This window comes from Tauraco erythrolophus, chromosome 23 (genome assembly GCF_009769465.1).
Source record: "Tauraco erythrolophus isolate bTauEry1 chromosome 23, bTauEry1.pri, whole genome shotgun sequence".
NCBI lineage: Eukaryota > Metazoa > Chordata > Aves > Musophagiformes > Musophagidae > Tauraco > Tauraco erythrolophus.
The window spans coordinates 2,392,160-2,407,326 of NC_141487.1; the positions used below are offsets into that span (position 1 = coordinate 2,392,160).

Below are 15,167 nucleotides of genomic sequence, written 5' to 3' on the forward strand. Positions count from 1 at the left end.
AGGCAGAACAAATCACATTCTGCTTGCTGTTCAGTGCTCTAGGGCTGTTTCATTTCCCTTTACAATCCAAGGTTCTCTGCAGAGTTAGAGAGCTCACCTTGCCCTTCTCGTGGCTCACAGCCAGGTGCTGCCGACGTCCGTGCGGGGAGGACAGCACGCACATGGCCACCCGCCTCAGCACGTGGGCGCTGATCAGCTGCCGGATCGTCTGGCCCTGGTCACCGCTGTAGTTCATGCGGACGTTCTCAAAAGCACCTTCTTGAGAGCCAAGAGTTGGGACCTGAGTCATTAGTAACAGCACACAGAAGTCCATCACTCAGTTTTTTCTGTTTAAGAGCAATCCCACCCATCCATCACCTAACCACTCCTTTAGCATCATACCATCAACTGATCTGTCATTTCTACTGACTTGTCCAAAGTATGTAGCTCATTAAGAGCTTGCTGTGCACGACTGCTGCTCCCCATGGCTGAAGCTTGCTGGAAGTTTATCTGAATGGCATCCATCAGGAAGTTCAGCATCTCCAGCACCAAAGGTGCAAAGGAGAAGTTGGCCTACAAGAAAAAGATATGGCAAGTGAGGCACAAGATGTTCCTGTTAGAAGTCTTCATAAGAGCTGCATGTCAACCAGTTTTTAAAGCCTGACACCACTTTTATAGAATCATAGGATGGTTTGGGTTGGAAGGGACCTCAAAGAGCATCCAGTTCCAACCCCCCTGCCATGGGCAGGGACACCTTCCACTACACCAGGTTGCTCAAAGCCTCATCCAACCTGACGAACACTTTCAGGGATGGGGCATCTACAACTTCTCTAGGCAACTTGGTCCAGTGCCTCACCACTCTCAGAGTGAATCCTCTTATGATCCCTCTTATCATAAAGACGACCATAAAAATCAAGCAATTTGGCTGATAACCAACACAGTCTGCCCAAGATCCACATCATAAACCATATTCCTTTTTAAACCTAGTTGATAATTATACCTGGGACTGCAATTCCTCTCGACAGCCCTCGACATTTCTACACAGGCTGCTCTTCTTGGGTTTTTCTTCGTCAGGGCCCTTCCCCTCACTGATGGTGACTTTGGCTTTCTCTGCAGGAGAGGTGCTTGCATGTCGAATGACACTCTCGGGCACTCTGGGCTCACTCTGGAAGGCGGATTCTTTCATGGTAGAGCTCATACCACTGCTGGGAGTTCTCTTCACCAAAGCCTGGCAACGACACAGCAATGCTAAAAGCCCAAGCCAGACTCAATTTTACTACTGACAAAATGAATACAGGTTGCAATAGCAGCAAGATTAACGCAATTTTAAAGAAATGGAGAGCAATTATTATAAAATGCAATTTTAAAGAAATACAACAACAGTATCCTGCATGCCACTCTCCACTCAAGTATAAGAGAAACTTCCGTCTTTAACATAAAATTACTTTGCTTGCTGCTTGTAGAAAACATGGGAAAAGGTGGTATCTGACTGTCGTGTAGTTTAAGCTAACTTTCAAATTCTGTAAAGGTAGGTGGAACCCCAGTAGTCAGTAGGATACAGATTTGCCGATGCGCTTACTCAGAGCAAAAAAATTAAATCGCCAAGGAAGCTGTACATAGGAGGGCTCATTGTAAAGCCAAGGACTTCCAAGTCTTGGGATTCTTATGCACTTGTATCATGACTTATTTTAGAACAGAAACCTCTGCAGAAGACTTGAAAGAAGAAATCACAGCTTGTATGTTGACATGAAGACACCTTACCAGGCAACTGCCATCTTCCTTGGCTCCACAGTCACAGAAGAACGACCCGTATTTGGCGTAAGAAATCTCATGATCCTTGTGACAAACTTTAGCACAAACTGTGCAAACACCAACCCCATCAACCATCTTGCACGTGTGACAGTGATACCTGCACAAAATAAGCCAGATGAGTTTATAAAATACAATGCCTCAGGAAGGCTCACAGGCTGCATTTGTTTCCTTCTCAACAGCCACAAATACCAAGCTGAAATTCTGCACACAAGTTTGAGATTCTTACCAATGTTGATTCATGAACTCTTTCTGCGTGATGGTGAAGGTACAGAGCTTATTGCAAAGAGAATCTTCATCCTGCAAAGAGGAAAGTTGTTATAAGTGCAGCTACAGTAAAGGCACAGAACACATTCCTCAGACACTAAATGCACGTTTCAAGAACGGCAAGTTTTGGCACCACTTAGCTAAAAGAAGGCAGCTGGTATCAAACCACAAGGAAAGAGGAGATGGCGACGTTTTACAGCAACTCGAAAGAATGAATCAAGAAAAAGAAAATAGTAACAAAAATAATATATTGAAACAACAAATTTTAAAGAATGCACTGGTAACAGGGTTTTTTTCCACCCAACAGCACTTAAAAGCCTAATGTAAGTTGCTTGTTGATATAAAAGCTAGTAATTGAGAAACAAAATTGAGGAACAAAACCATCTTATACCATTTCTTCATTTTTGTTTTCAAAAAAACCCCAAAAAACAAACAACCACTTTTAACTTTCATTGACATCACAAAGCAAACAGATCTACACATGAATGACAGATACTCTCTTCCAGATCCAACGACTGGGGTTCTGCACTCAGTCTTCCGTTAGGAATAAACAATAACAACAAAGCCTTCATTTATAACCTGAGTAATTCTGATTTGCAAGCTGCAAAATAAATCTTCATCTCACTGTGACTCTTGCCTACCGAATCTTCAGCTTGAGAGTCCTCCTCCTCCACTGCCAACTCTTCCACCCAGTCCGAATCCACCTCGATTGCCCGTTCCTCTCCATCAACAGAAAGATGACTGGGTCCTTGGCCACTGGTCTGGCTCAGTGCGTTGGTGACATCGGCCAGGTAAGAGACAATATGGCACGTACACTCCAGGATAGTCACGTGCTGTGAAGTAGAGATGAACAAAAATGAGAGGCAATATTTAGACTCCATAATAGCTGCTGTAAGGCAAGAAAATGTAACAGTCCCCCTGACCAAATTGCTTTAATGCTCCCACTATGCAACCAGAACAGGACAGTTCATACATCTCATGTCTGAGGTTTATTCCTGTTAAGTTAAGCAAGTCATGTGTCTTACCTTCCCTTGCATGACGTTTGCATTCATTTTTTCTACCACATTCTTTTGAGACAGGTATTTCTTGCTGTAACACAAAACAGTAGAGAAGATCATGACAACAAACAGTCTTTGGGAAGTACAAACTCAGTTCTCACTCATAGCTTCAAGCATTCAGTTTGCTTTAGATTAGCAACAGAAAACGTATAAAGACAGTAATTAAACCATCCAGAGTGGAAAAGACAAAGAAACCACATGGTTGTTCTTCATGAGGGGACACAGATCAGCCTCTCTTAGACACTTTATATTCCAAACAACAAACTTAAAAATAAGTGTGTATCAGTAAATGTGAACTCTGTCCCCAAACTGCCTGGAGGTGGGGAACAATCAGTGTAAGTGATGCAAATGAAGAAAAAGCAGTAGACAGTTCGCTCTTACCATCTGCCTAGCCAATCAACAGCAGCTCCATGAAGCTGGAGGTGTCCCGCACCTTGTCCTGCACTAGCCAAAGTTGCCATCACGACCATCAGCTCAGGAAAGCCTGTGCCATCACCGTTGGCCAACATTTCTGTTGCCATTGGTATTAGGGTACTCAGTAGAACAGTGCACACGCCTTCTCCGACTTGGCTAATCAAAAAGAAAAAAGTTTCAGACATGGTACATCACCTGCTGAAATACAACTAAGCACCACAGGGCAAGAGCACTGACATGGCATTGCCTTCAGGGCAAACAGCCACACCTGGCAAACAGAAAGCTGACAACAGGAAGCCATCAGCAACTCACAAGTAATATGCCCATCTAGAGAATAAAAGAAATGAACAGCACACAAAAGAAATAACAAATACTTTACCTGTTTTCCCGAACAATGTAAGTTGTCAAGAGTTGCAGCAGTTGCCTGTTCTCTTGAACAACGTCCAGCTGATCTGAATCTTTGGGTGGGGACATGGTCATCCTGGTTAACCAAGCCTGGAGACGTGCAGGCTCCACACAAGCCAGCTGAGCCAACGAGCCACACAGTCGCAGCAGGCTGGGGTTGGGACTCTTCTCAGCTGGTGGAGAAAACGACTAGTGAGTGACCAATGCTACAATGAACGTGTTTGAAGATGGCTTTCCATTGTAAGTGTGAACCTGTCACTCCACTTCCTTTTACAGCTTTTCTTTCAAGCATCTTCCTACTGCAGTCTAACGCAATACAGCACGATGGACAAAGGCAGGGCAGAAGAGGCTCAACGATCACTTACTCAGCTGGAAGAGCTTGGTGAAGAATTTCAGCACCCTGTTACAGAACTTCGCTGAGAGGTTTTCGTTGGCTGTCGCCATCATGATCTGGACCAGTTCTCCACTATATAGAGAGGGGAAATGAAGTCAGCTTTGCAAAAGACAACTCAGTCCTTTTTCTTCATTTGCACTTAGTTTCATCTGCCCTTATGTTACTGTAAGATCAGTAACAGTTCGTATGACATCGCTCAGCACAGCAGCCAAGCCACAGAACTTGCTTTCAGACAAAAAGCAAACTCAGCTCAGACTAAACCTGTAAATCTCATGAGCACCTGAGTAGCATATCGGTATTCTCCACATACCAAGGGCCTGTACTGGTTTCCAAACCGAAATTCAGTATTTTCTTGCCTGTTTTTCTCTTCCACATTAACAAAGCACAGCAGCCAGCCACCAGACTGCTTCAGTTTTGAACTGCTGAACAAGTAGAGTGCAAAACCAGACAATGATCAGCTTTCTGACAGAGAAAAATTTTCTTCCAATTCACCCCTGTATCCCTTCACAACATTGTTGTGCTATGCTGTTTTCACCATAATTCATCTTTGTAATTCTAAATTAGGCCAATATCCCACCTTCACTTAAAATTATCAACCTATTGCCCCGAGGAAGCACTGAGAGAACCTGGGATTTCCCAACTGCCTTATAGATCAGCGTCTTTCGAAAACCTCCTTATAATGCCTTCGACAAAACAATTGTCTGGCAAGATTCCCCACCGACGATCGCTATGAGGACTCGTTGAATATTTTATTTGGAGTGATGAAGACCAAGGTCAGCTCCCACACAGAAAATCTTTTCACGTTTGAAGGGTATCCTGTCCTTACAGGGTTCTGTCTTTTCCTGTGCAATGGCATCAGGTGTTGACAGTGACAAGCTAAGAGAAAAAGGAAGAGAAATAAAGTCCTTGGCCTACAACTTTGAGGATGACTTCACCTTTCTGAGAAGAATTCTTCCATGGCTTTTCGGGCCTGGCTGCTCTCCAGCTGCTTCTCCAGATGCTGCAAACATTCTTCCAAGATGGACTCATCCAGGCCACTGAGGATCCAAAGATGCATATTAAATAATAATATATGAGAGCAATTTCAACAATTTTGGCAGCCAAGAAGTGACCAATTTTGCAAATACAATTTGAATAAACTTTCCACTAGCTGAAAGCAGCTCTCCTTCCAAGAGACAGGAGAAAAATAATTGATGAATGAACACAGATAAACAACAACAAATCCACCAAATGTTCAGAAAAAGAGTGGCACGTAATGCTGTAGGCAAGTTACACACAAGTCAGAAACCTAGAATAATCCAGAACTTTCAGATTCCTCACATTACAAATTCCTCTAAATAGCTGATCTTTTCACACTTTCAGTCTCTTTTAGTGTTATTTCTCCCCATTCTCTCCTGTGCTCATCCCCACTCCACAACGCACCCAGCAAGTAAAATCCAATTATGTTTACATTCTCTACCAGAAGGCACAGTAGATCTCCCTCTGAATACCTTCCATCCCGAGAGGATCAGTGTTAAAAAGATGCAACATCATCATGCCTAATGGTTTTATGTTTCAGATGGGAAGAATCAACATCTGCACATCAAGCTGATTCCCTCTATACACACAGTGAGTAAGGGGTGGGAAGCATAAATCCAGCTAGTTTGCTATGATAAAGCAGGGATTAGCCATCCTTATAAACAGCAAGAACAAAGGAATATAAAGCAAGTTAGGTCAGCATCTTCAGCTTTGATTTCGTGCTTGTATTTACATAATTTTCTATTTGCTGAAATAAAAAACTATCCAGATATGTACATGATCCACCCAGAGTTACAAGAGATGATTAAAATCCACGCTGCCTGAATGGCAACACTGAAAATTCTGGTAACATGAATACAATCTCTTGTATTTTTAGTCTACAAGTATAGAAGTCTTCAACGGATAAAAATAAGCTGATTTTTTGCTTTTCTGTTGTGCTGGTCAAGAACCAACACTGGTATTTAAAAATACTGTAGTCATTCTTTGTATACAGCTTTGTTGGAAGAGAACTACAAGCCACACAGCCCCGTTACCTGTTTGGATCAGAGTGATGGGCCAGTATGTTATAGCATCCCGTGATTAATTTCTCATAAACACGCGCCAGGAATTCATCTGATTCTGCAGGGCCCAAGATCCTTTCTAGGGAGTTGCTGCTTATTTCTGCCACACTCTCTGTACTGGTCTCCAAAAGGAGGGGTAATAAGGAATGAATCACCTGTGGTGGGTTCAAATCATCTGACCAGCTTGAAAAGAAAAGAAAATCAGTTAATTCCCTGTATGATGTACCAGACAATATCCTTATTGGATAAATCAGAGTCATACAAGTAAGGCACAAGTCTGGGTGGAAGTCTGTGACAAAAGCTTTTTAGAAAGCCAGGATAAATACACTGACTCAGTCATTTTTCCTCTCAGAAAAATAGTCCTCATTTGGAAAACTCTACACGTGTTATTTCTGCATATATACAGCTACAACATTTTCCTAGACAGTCACGCTATCGCACAAAATAGCTTCTGGACTTGTCTGCAGTGTCAACAACCATTTTTTTTATTTCAGAATATCTTAAGAGTAAGCCCCGGGGAAAAAAAATAATTCTTTCATTCCACATTTTCCTTATGCTTTGAAAACATCACAGAAGTGAATGATAACAAAGCGCAAATGAGTGAGTTAGATACGTATTGCTTCAGTTTATACCCCAGCTTCTTCAAGTGCCTATTCAATAAAAAAGACTAAAGGTTTCTCGCAGGGAGCCTGACTTTCAGAGATATCAGATCAAGTCAGAAAAGCTATTTTTCATTCATTTTAGAACCGTAAACTGAAAGTAACTCTGTTAAAGGCTTCGTCCAAAATACAGGTCCAGTTCACTAAGTGTCTCACCCAAGCAACCTGATAAAGACAGACAGACATTCAGAAGAGCAGACAGATCTACACGGCAAGAACGTAACCGAAAACCACCACTTACACAATGAGATCCCCAGTGAGTCTGACCAGGGAGAGAAGGGTGTGTTTTAGGGATGCTGCGAGAGGCAGGCTTTGGCTGCAGAGGGTACCAAGGTGGGCAGCCTGGACTGCACTGATGTAGCTTTCTGCGGGGATCGTGTCGTTCGCGAAGGCGTTGCGCTGAGGATCGAGACACGTGCACGCAAAAGTCAGAACAATTTATCTTTAATAGAAAGACACGCTGCCTGCCATTCCCAGCAATTTAAGGAGTTAAGATCACACCAGATCAAGTCACGAGGCTGGACTCACCCATGAGCCGATGTTTGGAAACTCGTTTGTATGAATGTTGTTCCAGGATTCACATAAAGCCTGCACGGCCGATGGCAAGTTCTGAACAAGCGTTGGACCTGCAATAAATACGGAATCGTAAGTCACTGAGTAATTTCATGGGTCCTACAAAAACCAGAATCCTTCTACAAGTGTTTAAAACTGTTTAGATCACTTGACTAATACACAAGTGTAGTTAAGTTGACCTGTAATTCCACTGAGGGCTAGTTTCATGCTTTTCTACAAGTCTAAAGTTTGCGAGAGCTTCCCAGCTTCCTTCATTTTACTAAAACAACAGGAAACATGGCAAAAATACTTATTTGCAGCAGTCTTCAACATACCAACGTTCTGTAATTCCTCATACTATGCCATGCCACCAGAGCACCAACATGGTTATAAAAGCAGTTCCATAAGCCAGATAAGCCCACAAGATAGTTACTGCTTCGAGGTTTGCCCAACTTTTTCAGTTGTTAGGATACTAAAGGGAAAAGACTTTCCAGTCTGCTGGTGACAGGATAACACACCGATTTGAACAAAGCGGTGGAGAACACATCAGCCAGGGTACAGCTTTGAAACTGTACGTTGGTAGCACTGTAGGAAGCTTCACCTATACAGCGAAGGAAATCTCAACCATCCAGCACCCTCACCTAGAGTATTGGACTTGCAACGGCTGGATCCAATGGCCAGGACAGCAGCATAACCTCGGAGCTTCTCTTCAGAGGGTTTGTTCTCAGTGGAGCCCTCTTCAGAAAGGCTCCGTAGCAAGTACGATCTGTGTTGAGGATGGAAAGGATTTATTTCAGGAAACAGCTCTGTGTTTCAGAACTAAGTATGTCAATAGACTGACAGACAAGTAAGTAAACTTCTGTAGTTCTTCCCCACACTTCGTGCCACCCCACTACGGGAGTTCTGAGCTTTTATCTCCTCTAAGCTACTTACCAGGAGAAGCACCCACTCAAAAGAAAAAGCTGATTTACTTTCGCTTTCTTCTACATAGGTTCTAATGAGAGTTTAGAAGACTTCAGATTCTTAATGTAAGAATTAAACCCCTCTCTTTCTTGATGGTCTGACAGTCTCAAGATTATCTCAGTGAAACAACCTTAAGCATCACTACCCTAGAGTAGTAAGAAGAGGTTTCATCTTTGGAGGAAAAGCTGGTTTTGCAAGAAAGTCTTGAAAGATCAGACAAGGAGGTTACTTAGAAACAACTTCACACGCACAGCTTGAGAAGCTACTTCTTATTCTTCTTTTAAAACAATGGACACTCTAGAGGACATAAGTTAGAGTAATTATATTGGACTATAGGAAAAAAAAAAGCACCTATCTCTGAGAAAACAACAAACTAAATGCAAAGAAATCTCTATGCACAGAAGAGATTTGCATTCCTACAAGTGATCCTGAGGACTGTACCTGGTAAACGTAGCATAAGTGTCAATAAGCTGCAGCGTAGCAGGCAGGAGGTTCTTGGTTATCTCTGAAGACTTGTGTGGATCAGTTTCTGCAGCTAGCTTGGAAAAGTGCTCATCTAGAGAAACCTGAATCTTGGAGATTGCAGCATCAAGGGTGTAAATGGATTGTAAACTGGGAACTTCATGCAGCTGGAGAATAGTTGAGCAATCAACCCCACAGAAAGATGATATCTTAAAATACAAAGGGATGGAACAGTTAAGTGCGAGTCATTCCACAGAAAAAGAAGCTCCGTACGCACAACTGCATTCACACCACCTTACCTGTCGGGCAAAGTATTCCTCTGCTATTTCCACATCGTACTTCACTGAGCTGCACTTGCTGGAGGCCAACTCGATGAGAGAAGCCGCATGGTCAGCTTTCATGCCCTGCTTGGTAAGGTGATCCTACAGATGCCAAAAAAAGACCCATCACACTGTACAAGTGCTCTATAAGTAACCACTGCCGATTACCAGGCTACAACGCTTTAGAAAACACGGATGCAAGTTCCCATTTCTCACCACTATGCCCACACAACAAATCCCACACACAGTCAGCACGGAAGAACAAGAGACTGACACGGTTACTACCAACAACATTACAAAACAACTCCACAAAGATGAGGCTGTACCTTGATCCATGTGACATAAGATGTGATCCGCAGCCGGGAAGACCAGCGCAACGTGTGTAAAATGTCACATTCACTCATCTCTGGAGTGTTCATAGCCAATTGATTCATGTAGTTTTTGGATGGAGGCAAAATCCCCAGGATCCGCCACAGTATCAAGAAGTAGTACTGAAGTGCACAGGCTTCCTAAACAAAAGTACAGTTGGACAAATTAGTAAAGAAAGATAGCAGTTTCAGTCCTTACAGCTACGAAAATTATCTCATCAGACACTCCAGACTCCTGTAGATGTGCCAAATCAGATGAACACATACTGGACTGAGTTTCGTCATAGTATACAGCAAATTATGCAAGAAAGATGAGTGAGAAAAGAAAAAGGAAAGATTATACAAAGTTTTACTGCTTCATCATATTCTAGTCAGACCTCCTGGAATTACCAAGGATGTCCAGCAAGTCCAGAACACGGCATGAATTAAAAACTCACATGAGATGTACTGCTACCATACACGCGACCATTAGCTATGGGGTTTTTAAGTTCCCCATTACTCTAACCCCTGTCCAAAATACTTGGGTTAAATACTTTGCTTGAAAACACTAAGTCTGAAAACTTGTTATTCCTCAACACGGACGACAGTAGTTACACAGCCTTACCAGTGCAGTGACATTTTTGTTCTCCTTCCTCCTGAGTGTATCGAACTGTGACCCAGCTGCAAGTAACGAAGTCAGGGCTGTGTAAAGCTCATCGTACTTTGTAGTCCTAGAGAAAAGGACCTCACAAACCTGCAAGAGATGACAAGCCAGGATCGTTCCTTTGCTAATTGCACAGCCCTGCGCTTACATACAGTCAAGTTCTTAAGTATTCAGAACACCCACAGACCAAAACTATACAAAATACAACTTCAGGAGGTTAGTTCTGCTGGATGTTTCTCCCTCCAGTCAGAGTACCAATGAACTGGTTATAAGACAGCAGGCACGAAGCAAGCCCATAACCTTGACAGCAACAAATTTAGGGAGGAAACAAAACCCAGGAAGAACACGGAGGAAAATGATGAGAAAGCAACTCTAATGCCATGCGTCTCAGGTGTTTCGGCAGCACTGAAAAATAAGTGTGGATATGGTAGGGCTCTCTGTCATAGCCTCTATACTGGAATCACAAGCACTACCACAAGTAGCCCAACACATCTGCATAGATTTTGCAACACTGACCTCCCTGACACGTAATTTGGCACAAAAAGGAATTCTGTATTATCTTATTCAGCCACTCGTCTTATCTCCGCTTGGTGACATATTTCTGCTCTAGCTGCTTCCTCAAGTCTTTCCTTCTTGTCTATTTTCCCTGGCACTTGTCAGATCAACATGGCCCTCAAGGCTTACAGAAAGGTCTTTAAAACAGAAATCCCAATACCGTGCTGTCTAGACGGTTCAGATCATCTTCAGAAGCTTCTAGAGACAGGATGCAGTAGAATCTGGGCTGTGGAACTGCATCTGGAAGACGAGGACAGAAAATAATGTTCAATATTGTGTCATCCTCTATCCTCCATTCCCACAACCCTTCGCATTTTAAGACTAATATCGGATTCTACTAAGCTAGCTCCATAACACACTATACGTGCTTTTAACCTATGGTATATGCAGCCAAGGTTTTCCTACTCATGCAATCCCGGCGTAATAAATACAAACTTATTTTTAATTACTTGTAGCATATTCCTAGACGACAATAATTTTGTTTAATGAAACTTCTCTTGCATTACATGCATTTTTATCTGTCTGTTGTAACCATGTCCATTAAAAGTAGGAAAAGCTACCTGCGCCAGGGCACAGGACGGGCTTTCATTTATTTGTAAAAGCAAATCTTGGAATAAAAAACTCCTTACATTTTCTTTCTTACCTGATGAACAGTGTTTGGTCCAGTTTTCTTCCACTTCTTTAAACCCATGATAAAGCGGGACAGACGTTCGTCTGCTACTGTCCTGGGATCCACTCACCCAGCCAATGGGCGGTGTCAGCAAATTATACTGCACCTAAGTTAAAAGAAAGAAACAAAAAAACACCCATGGCATCCTCATTAAGGGGTAGGGGGGGAAAATACCACTACTACCACCACCAACAGAAAAAAGAAGTCATAAATAAAACACAAACAACACTGCTGCTAAAACACAATCATTCCCAGCTTCTGAGGGAAGTCCTGGACCCTATCTGATTATTTTTATCCTGGAGCAAACAACTTAAATCAATGGTCAAGCTTCCAACAACTGAAAAAGCCACACGCAAAATACTAGCATTCCATTAATGAGAACTGTTCCAAAAACCTCAATAGTGAGAGCAAGGACACGGCGTACAAGGTATTTGTGAAATCACAGAACCCTAAAACCCAAATACTCAAGACTTTGAAAGATAAGGCATTCATCCTGTCCTTATCAGGATGTATTAGGACAGCAGTTACACCCAGGAATTGACACTCAAACTGAACCTGCTGCTAGGAATCAAGAACTGTAGTTAATCACGCATTGTAACTCCAAAGGCTGGTAACAACGTCAAAACCAATTTACTTGCAGAAGCCATGAAGACACCAGAACATACCAAATGATTGCCCGTTACAGATTTCTGCTGGGTGACCAAATAAATATTGAGAACATGAACTCAAAGTCTTACCTGCTCAAACAGGTACACGGGGGCTTTGGAATACTGATGGAGCAGGTAGTCAAACACCAAGAGCAGACGTGCCACGGTAAGTGGCACAGAACATTGCTGGGTATCCATGTTTGCTGTCAGCTCCACAATTGTCTGGATACAGAGCATCATGATGGATCTGCGGCCCCTCTCAGAGAAATTGTGAAAAATAAGCAGCAGCAGCTGGAGATGTTCAACATTCAGATCTTCTGTGTCACCAGGAAGAGTCCCCTGCAAGGTATTTTGCTTCAGTGTGCCCACAAACCTGACAACGAGAGAGGAAGTTTATAAAGTTGACTCTTCTCCTTGCTTAGATCCCTGTTTAAAAATCTCTTTAACTGGAGGTTAGAGAAACATTTTCAGAATTGTATTTTTCTGCTTCTTCTTCTAATACTGGCAATTGCACAAATTATTCACTACATTATGTACTGGAACACGACTACGCCAACAGTAAAACCTACATAAATTCAGTTAATGGCAAATATATTTAATGGAAAACAGGAACAATCCTTCAAAGGGAGAAGGAGATGCAAACCTGTTCCCACAGGAAAGCCTGTCCACTATGGCTTTAATCAGCTAAACCCTACCAGGGACTTTCACATTTAGGCAGTGCCAGAGAGGAACAATCTTGGCAGCATTGTAACAGAACCTACCAGAAACCTGCCGAAACAAGACATTTGCCTTCCCTTTTCAAAAGAAGCATTGCTGCAAGTAATTCAGCCCCCACCCACTTAAATCCTGATCCTAGGTTTGATTTCCTATGCTCTAGATGAAGGACTCCAGCAACACAGAAGACTGACCCTCTGCTCCTCCAAGCACCAAGTACCATCACTGCTCTGAGAACACACGCTTGTTATGCTCGTCCCAGAGAATTTTCACTTGATAGAAAACCAGAGAGGTAAGAGATGACTGACTGTCAGCTTAACATAAAATTATCTCACCTCTCCCAAACTTTAAGGCATTCTGGAACGTCAGGATCTCCCTGAGCACTGGCTTTGTGCTGCCAAATCAGGAGAAGTCGCGAGAGCACTGACAAACTTTGAGGGTGGATGTAGAGAGGCCACGGACCTTCAGAAAAAGGGGCAACTCCCAGTTGCTGAAGAAGTGTGTTCTGGAACAATACAGAGAGTTGTTGAAAAGAGGCAATCCTGCCTAATGCTTTAATTAAGTATGACCTGAAGATATAGATAACGACAAACATTAGGGCTCCCAGAGCTTGTAAGGGTTCAGACAGCAACGTCCTTCCTAACTCAAATACATGGCACAGCTACTGAGGGACACTTACACTGTCACTTCGCCACCTAAAACACAACAAACTTTCACCTTCAACGCCAATGCAGAAAAAATGGCATTAATAAGCCCTACTCATTTACTGCAGTATCACAGCAGGAGAGATTATGCTACTATGTTCAGTATCTAAGAATCTGGAAGACGACATCTTTGATCACAGTAATGCTTGCTTCTTCTCAATTACAGTGAAGAGGCAGATTTCTGAAAAGTCCAAGTGCTTTACAAAAACCCAGAGTATTTTAAATACAGTAGAAAACAGTCAACACCAAGTACAGAGACTGAATTCACTGACTGGTAAGCAGATTTATAACCTCTACTTACAGTGTTAGGTCAGGTCAGCCCATGACCTGGCAAAGAAACCTGGAGGCTACAAAGTTGGCACATGAAAGCAAAAGGATTAGTTTGATTCTCTCCTGAGAGAATTCCAAGGCCTTTTGGCATCAGTCCTGACAGCAAATCTATGGGAATGCCTCTTGATAAACGCATGGATAGAGGCAACTCTCCAAAACAAAACATACAAACTCATTTCCTTTTCAGCTTTCATCACCTTCAAAGTTCAGCAGATTAATTTGAACTCTAGACGTTAAGCTTACACTCGGTAGGATGTTCTGTACTGGATGACTGCAAAGGTCATCCAACTCACTGGATTCAACACATTCCAAGCTCTGTTTGCAAAAGAATATACTCTAGGGCCAAATGGAATCATCAACACACTACTCTAGGTGTGGAGAGTCCATGTAGAGACATCAACAGACACCACCGCTTCTTCATTTTATTTGTAATTCACGCCCAGACTGACCTGCAAGGCAGGGGACTGAAGATCAGAGGTCACCAAGGAATGGTTAAAGTGATACAGCGCAGCAGCAAACTCCTCATCTGACGTGCCTGTAACACAGGGATCACGTTCATTTATTACCATTGCTCTCCTACATTTAAAATTTCCACATGAAACTAAGCAAACATACACCTGTAAACCCTACAGTCTGTGTTCTTTAACAGAAACGTTCTGATCGCTCACCCTTAAGCCCGTCCTTATCCACCTCTTTGATGATGCTAGCCAGCGTAGCCATGTGCTGCTCCGAAAGAGACACGCTCAGGTAGTTGCGGATGAAGTTGTTCCTGGAGTTCAGCATAGAAGAAGTGATAAAGTTCAAAATGTTTGCAGCTAGGCTCAAAAACTGAAAAGGAAAGAGAAACACACTGTAGAAGCAACAAAAGCAGAGGGACCATAAACCAACAGTAAACAAAACCAAAACTGCTAGCAAAATAAATCAAGTCCCCTAACTCCACCCCTGGCAGTGGAGCACAGGTTTACTCATCGCAATCCAGCTCACTGCAGTCTGTCTTCTGTACCAAGACCAACCTTACAATTCTCTGAAAAGGCTGCAAGTCTCTCTACCTTCTCGACTGCAGTATTTATTTTTGTCTTTACCCAAAGGAGTTGGAGCTAAAAGCGTTAGATCAGCAAGTCATTTCACTTAGAGTTCTGCCCTCGTTTTCCCTCTCCCTCTGTAACCCAAACAGAT

At 42.7% G+C, this 15,167-nt stretch overlaps 1 protein-coding gene across 1 annotated transcript in view; it reads right to left on the minus strand.

The window, feature by feature from the left end:
- UBR4 (ubiquitin protein ligase E3 component n-recognin 4) overlaps positions 1-15,167 on the minus strand; it is a 78,267-nt gene that overhangs the window by 52,109 nt on the left and 10,991 nt on the right. The window contains exons 16-40 of the mRNA XM_086625712.1: positions 14,660-14,819; positions 14,441-14,526; positions 13,293-13,462; positions 12,334-12,616; positions 11,570-11,702; positions 11,087-11,166; positions 10,333-10,461; positions 9,687-9,869; positions 9,340-9,462; positions 9,020-9,249; positions 8,257-8,381; positions 7,592-7,689; positions 7,305-7,462; positions 6,378-6,587; positions 5,262-5,363; positions 4,298-4,398; positions 3,907-4,105; positions 3,495-3,683; positions 3,081-3,144; positions 2,697-2,888; positions 2,018-2,088; positions 1,741-1,888; positions 980-1,207; positions 382-552; positions 98-280 (exon numbers count right to left, since the gene is read on the minus strand). Coding sequence (XP_086481838.1) covers positions 98-280; positions 382-552; positions 980-1,207; positions 1,741-1,888; positions 2,018-2,088; positions 2,697-2,888; positions 3,081-3,144; positions 3,495-3,683; positions 3,907-4,105; positions 4,298-4,398; positions 5,262-5,363; positions 6,378-6,587; positions 7,305-7,462; positions 7,592-7,689; positions 8,257-8,381; positions 9,020-9,249; positions 9,340-9,462; positions 9,687-9,869; positions 10,333-10,461; positions 11,087-11,166; positions 11,570-11,702; positions 12,334-12,616; positions 13,293-13,462; positions 14,441-14,526; positions 14,660-14,819 — 3,816 coding nt within the window. The remainder of the gene's footprint in view (positions 1-97; positions 281-381; positions 553-979; positions 1,208-1,740; positions 1,889-2,017; positions 2,089-2,696; positions 2,889-3,080; positions 3,145-3,494; positions 3,684-3,906; positions 4,106-4,297; positions 4,399-5,261; positions 5,364-6,377; positions 6,588-7,304; positions 7,463-7,591; positions 7,690-8,256; positions 8,382-9,019; positions 9,250-9,339; positions 9,463-9,686; positions 9,870-10,332; positions 10,462-11,086; positions 11,167-11,569; positions 11,703-12,333; positions 12,617-13,292; positions 13,463-14,440; positions 14,527-14,659; positions 14,820-15,167) is intronic.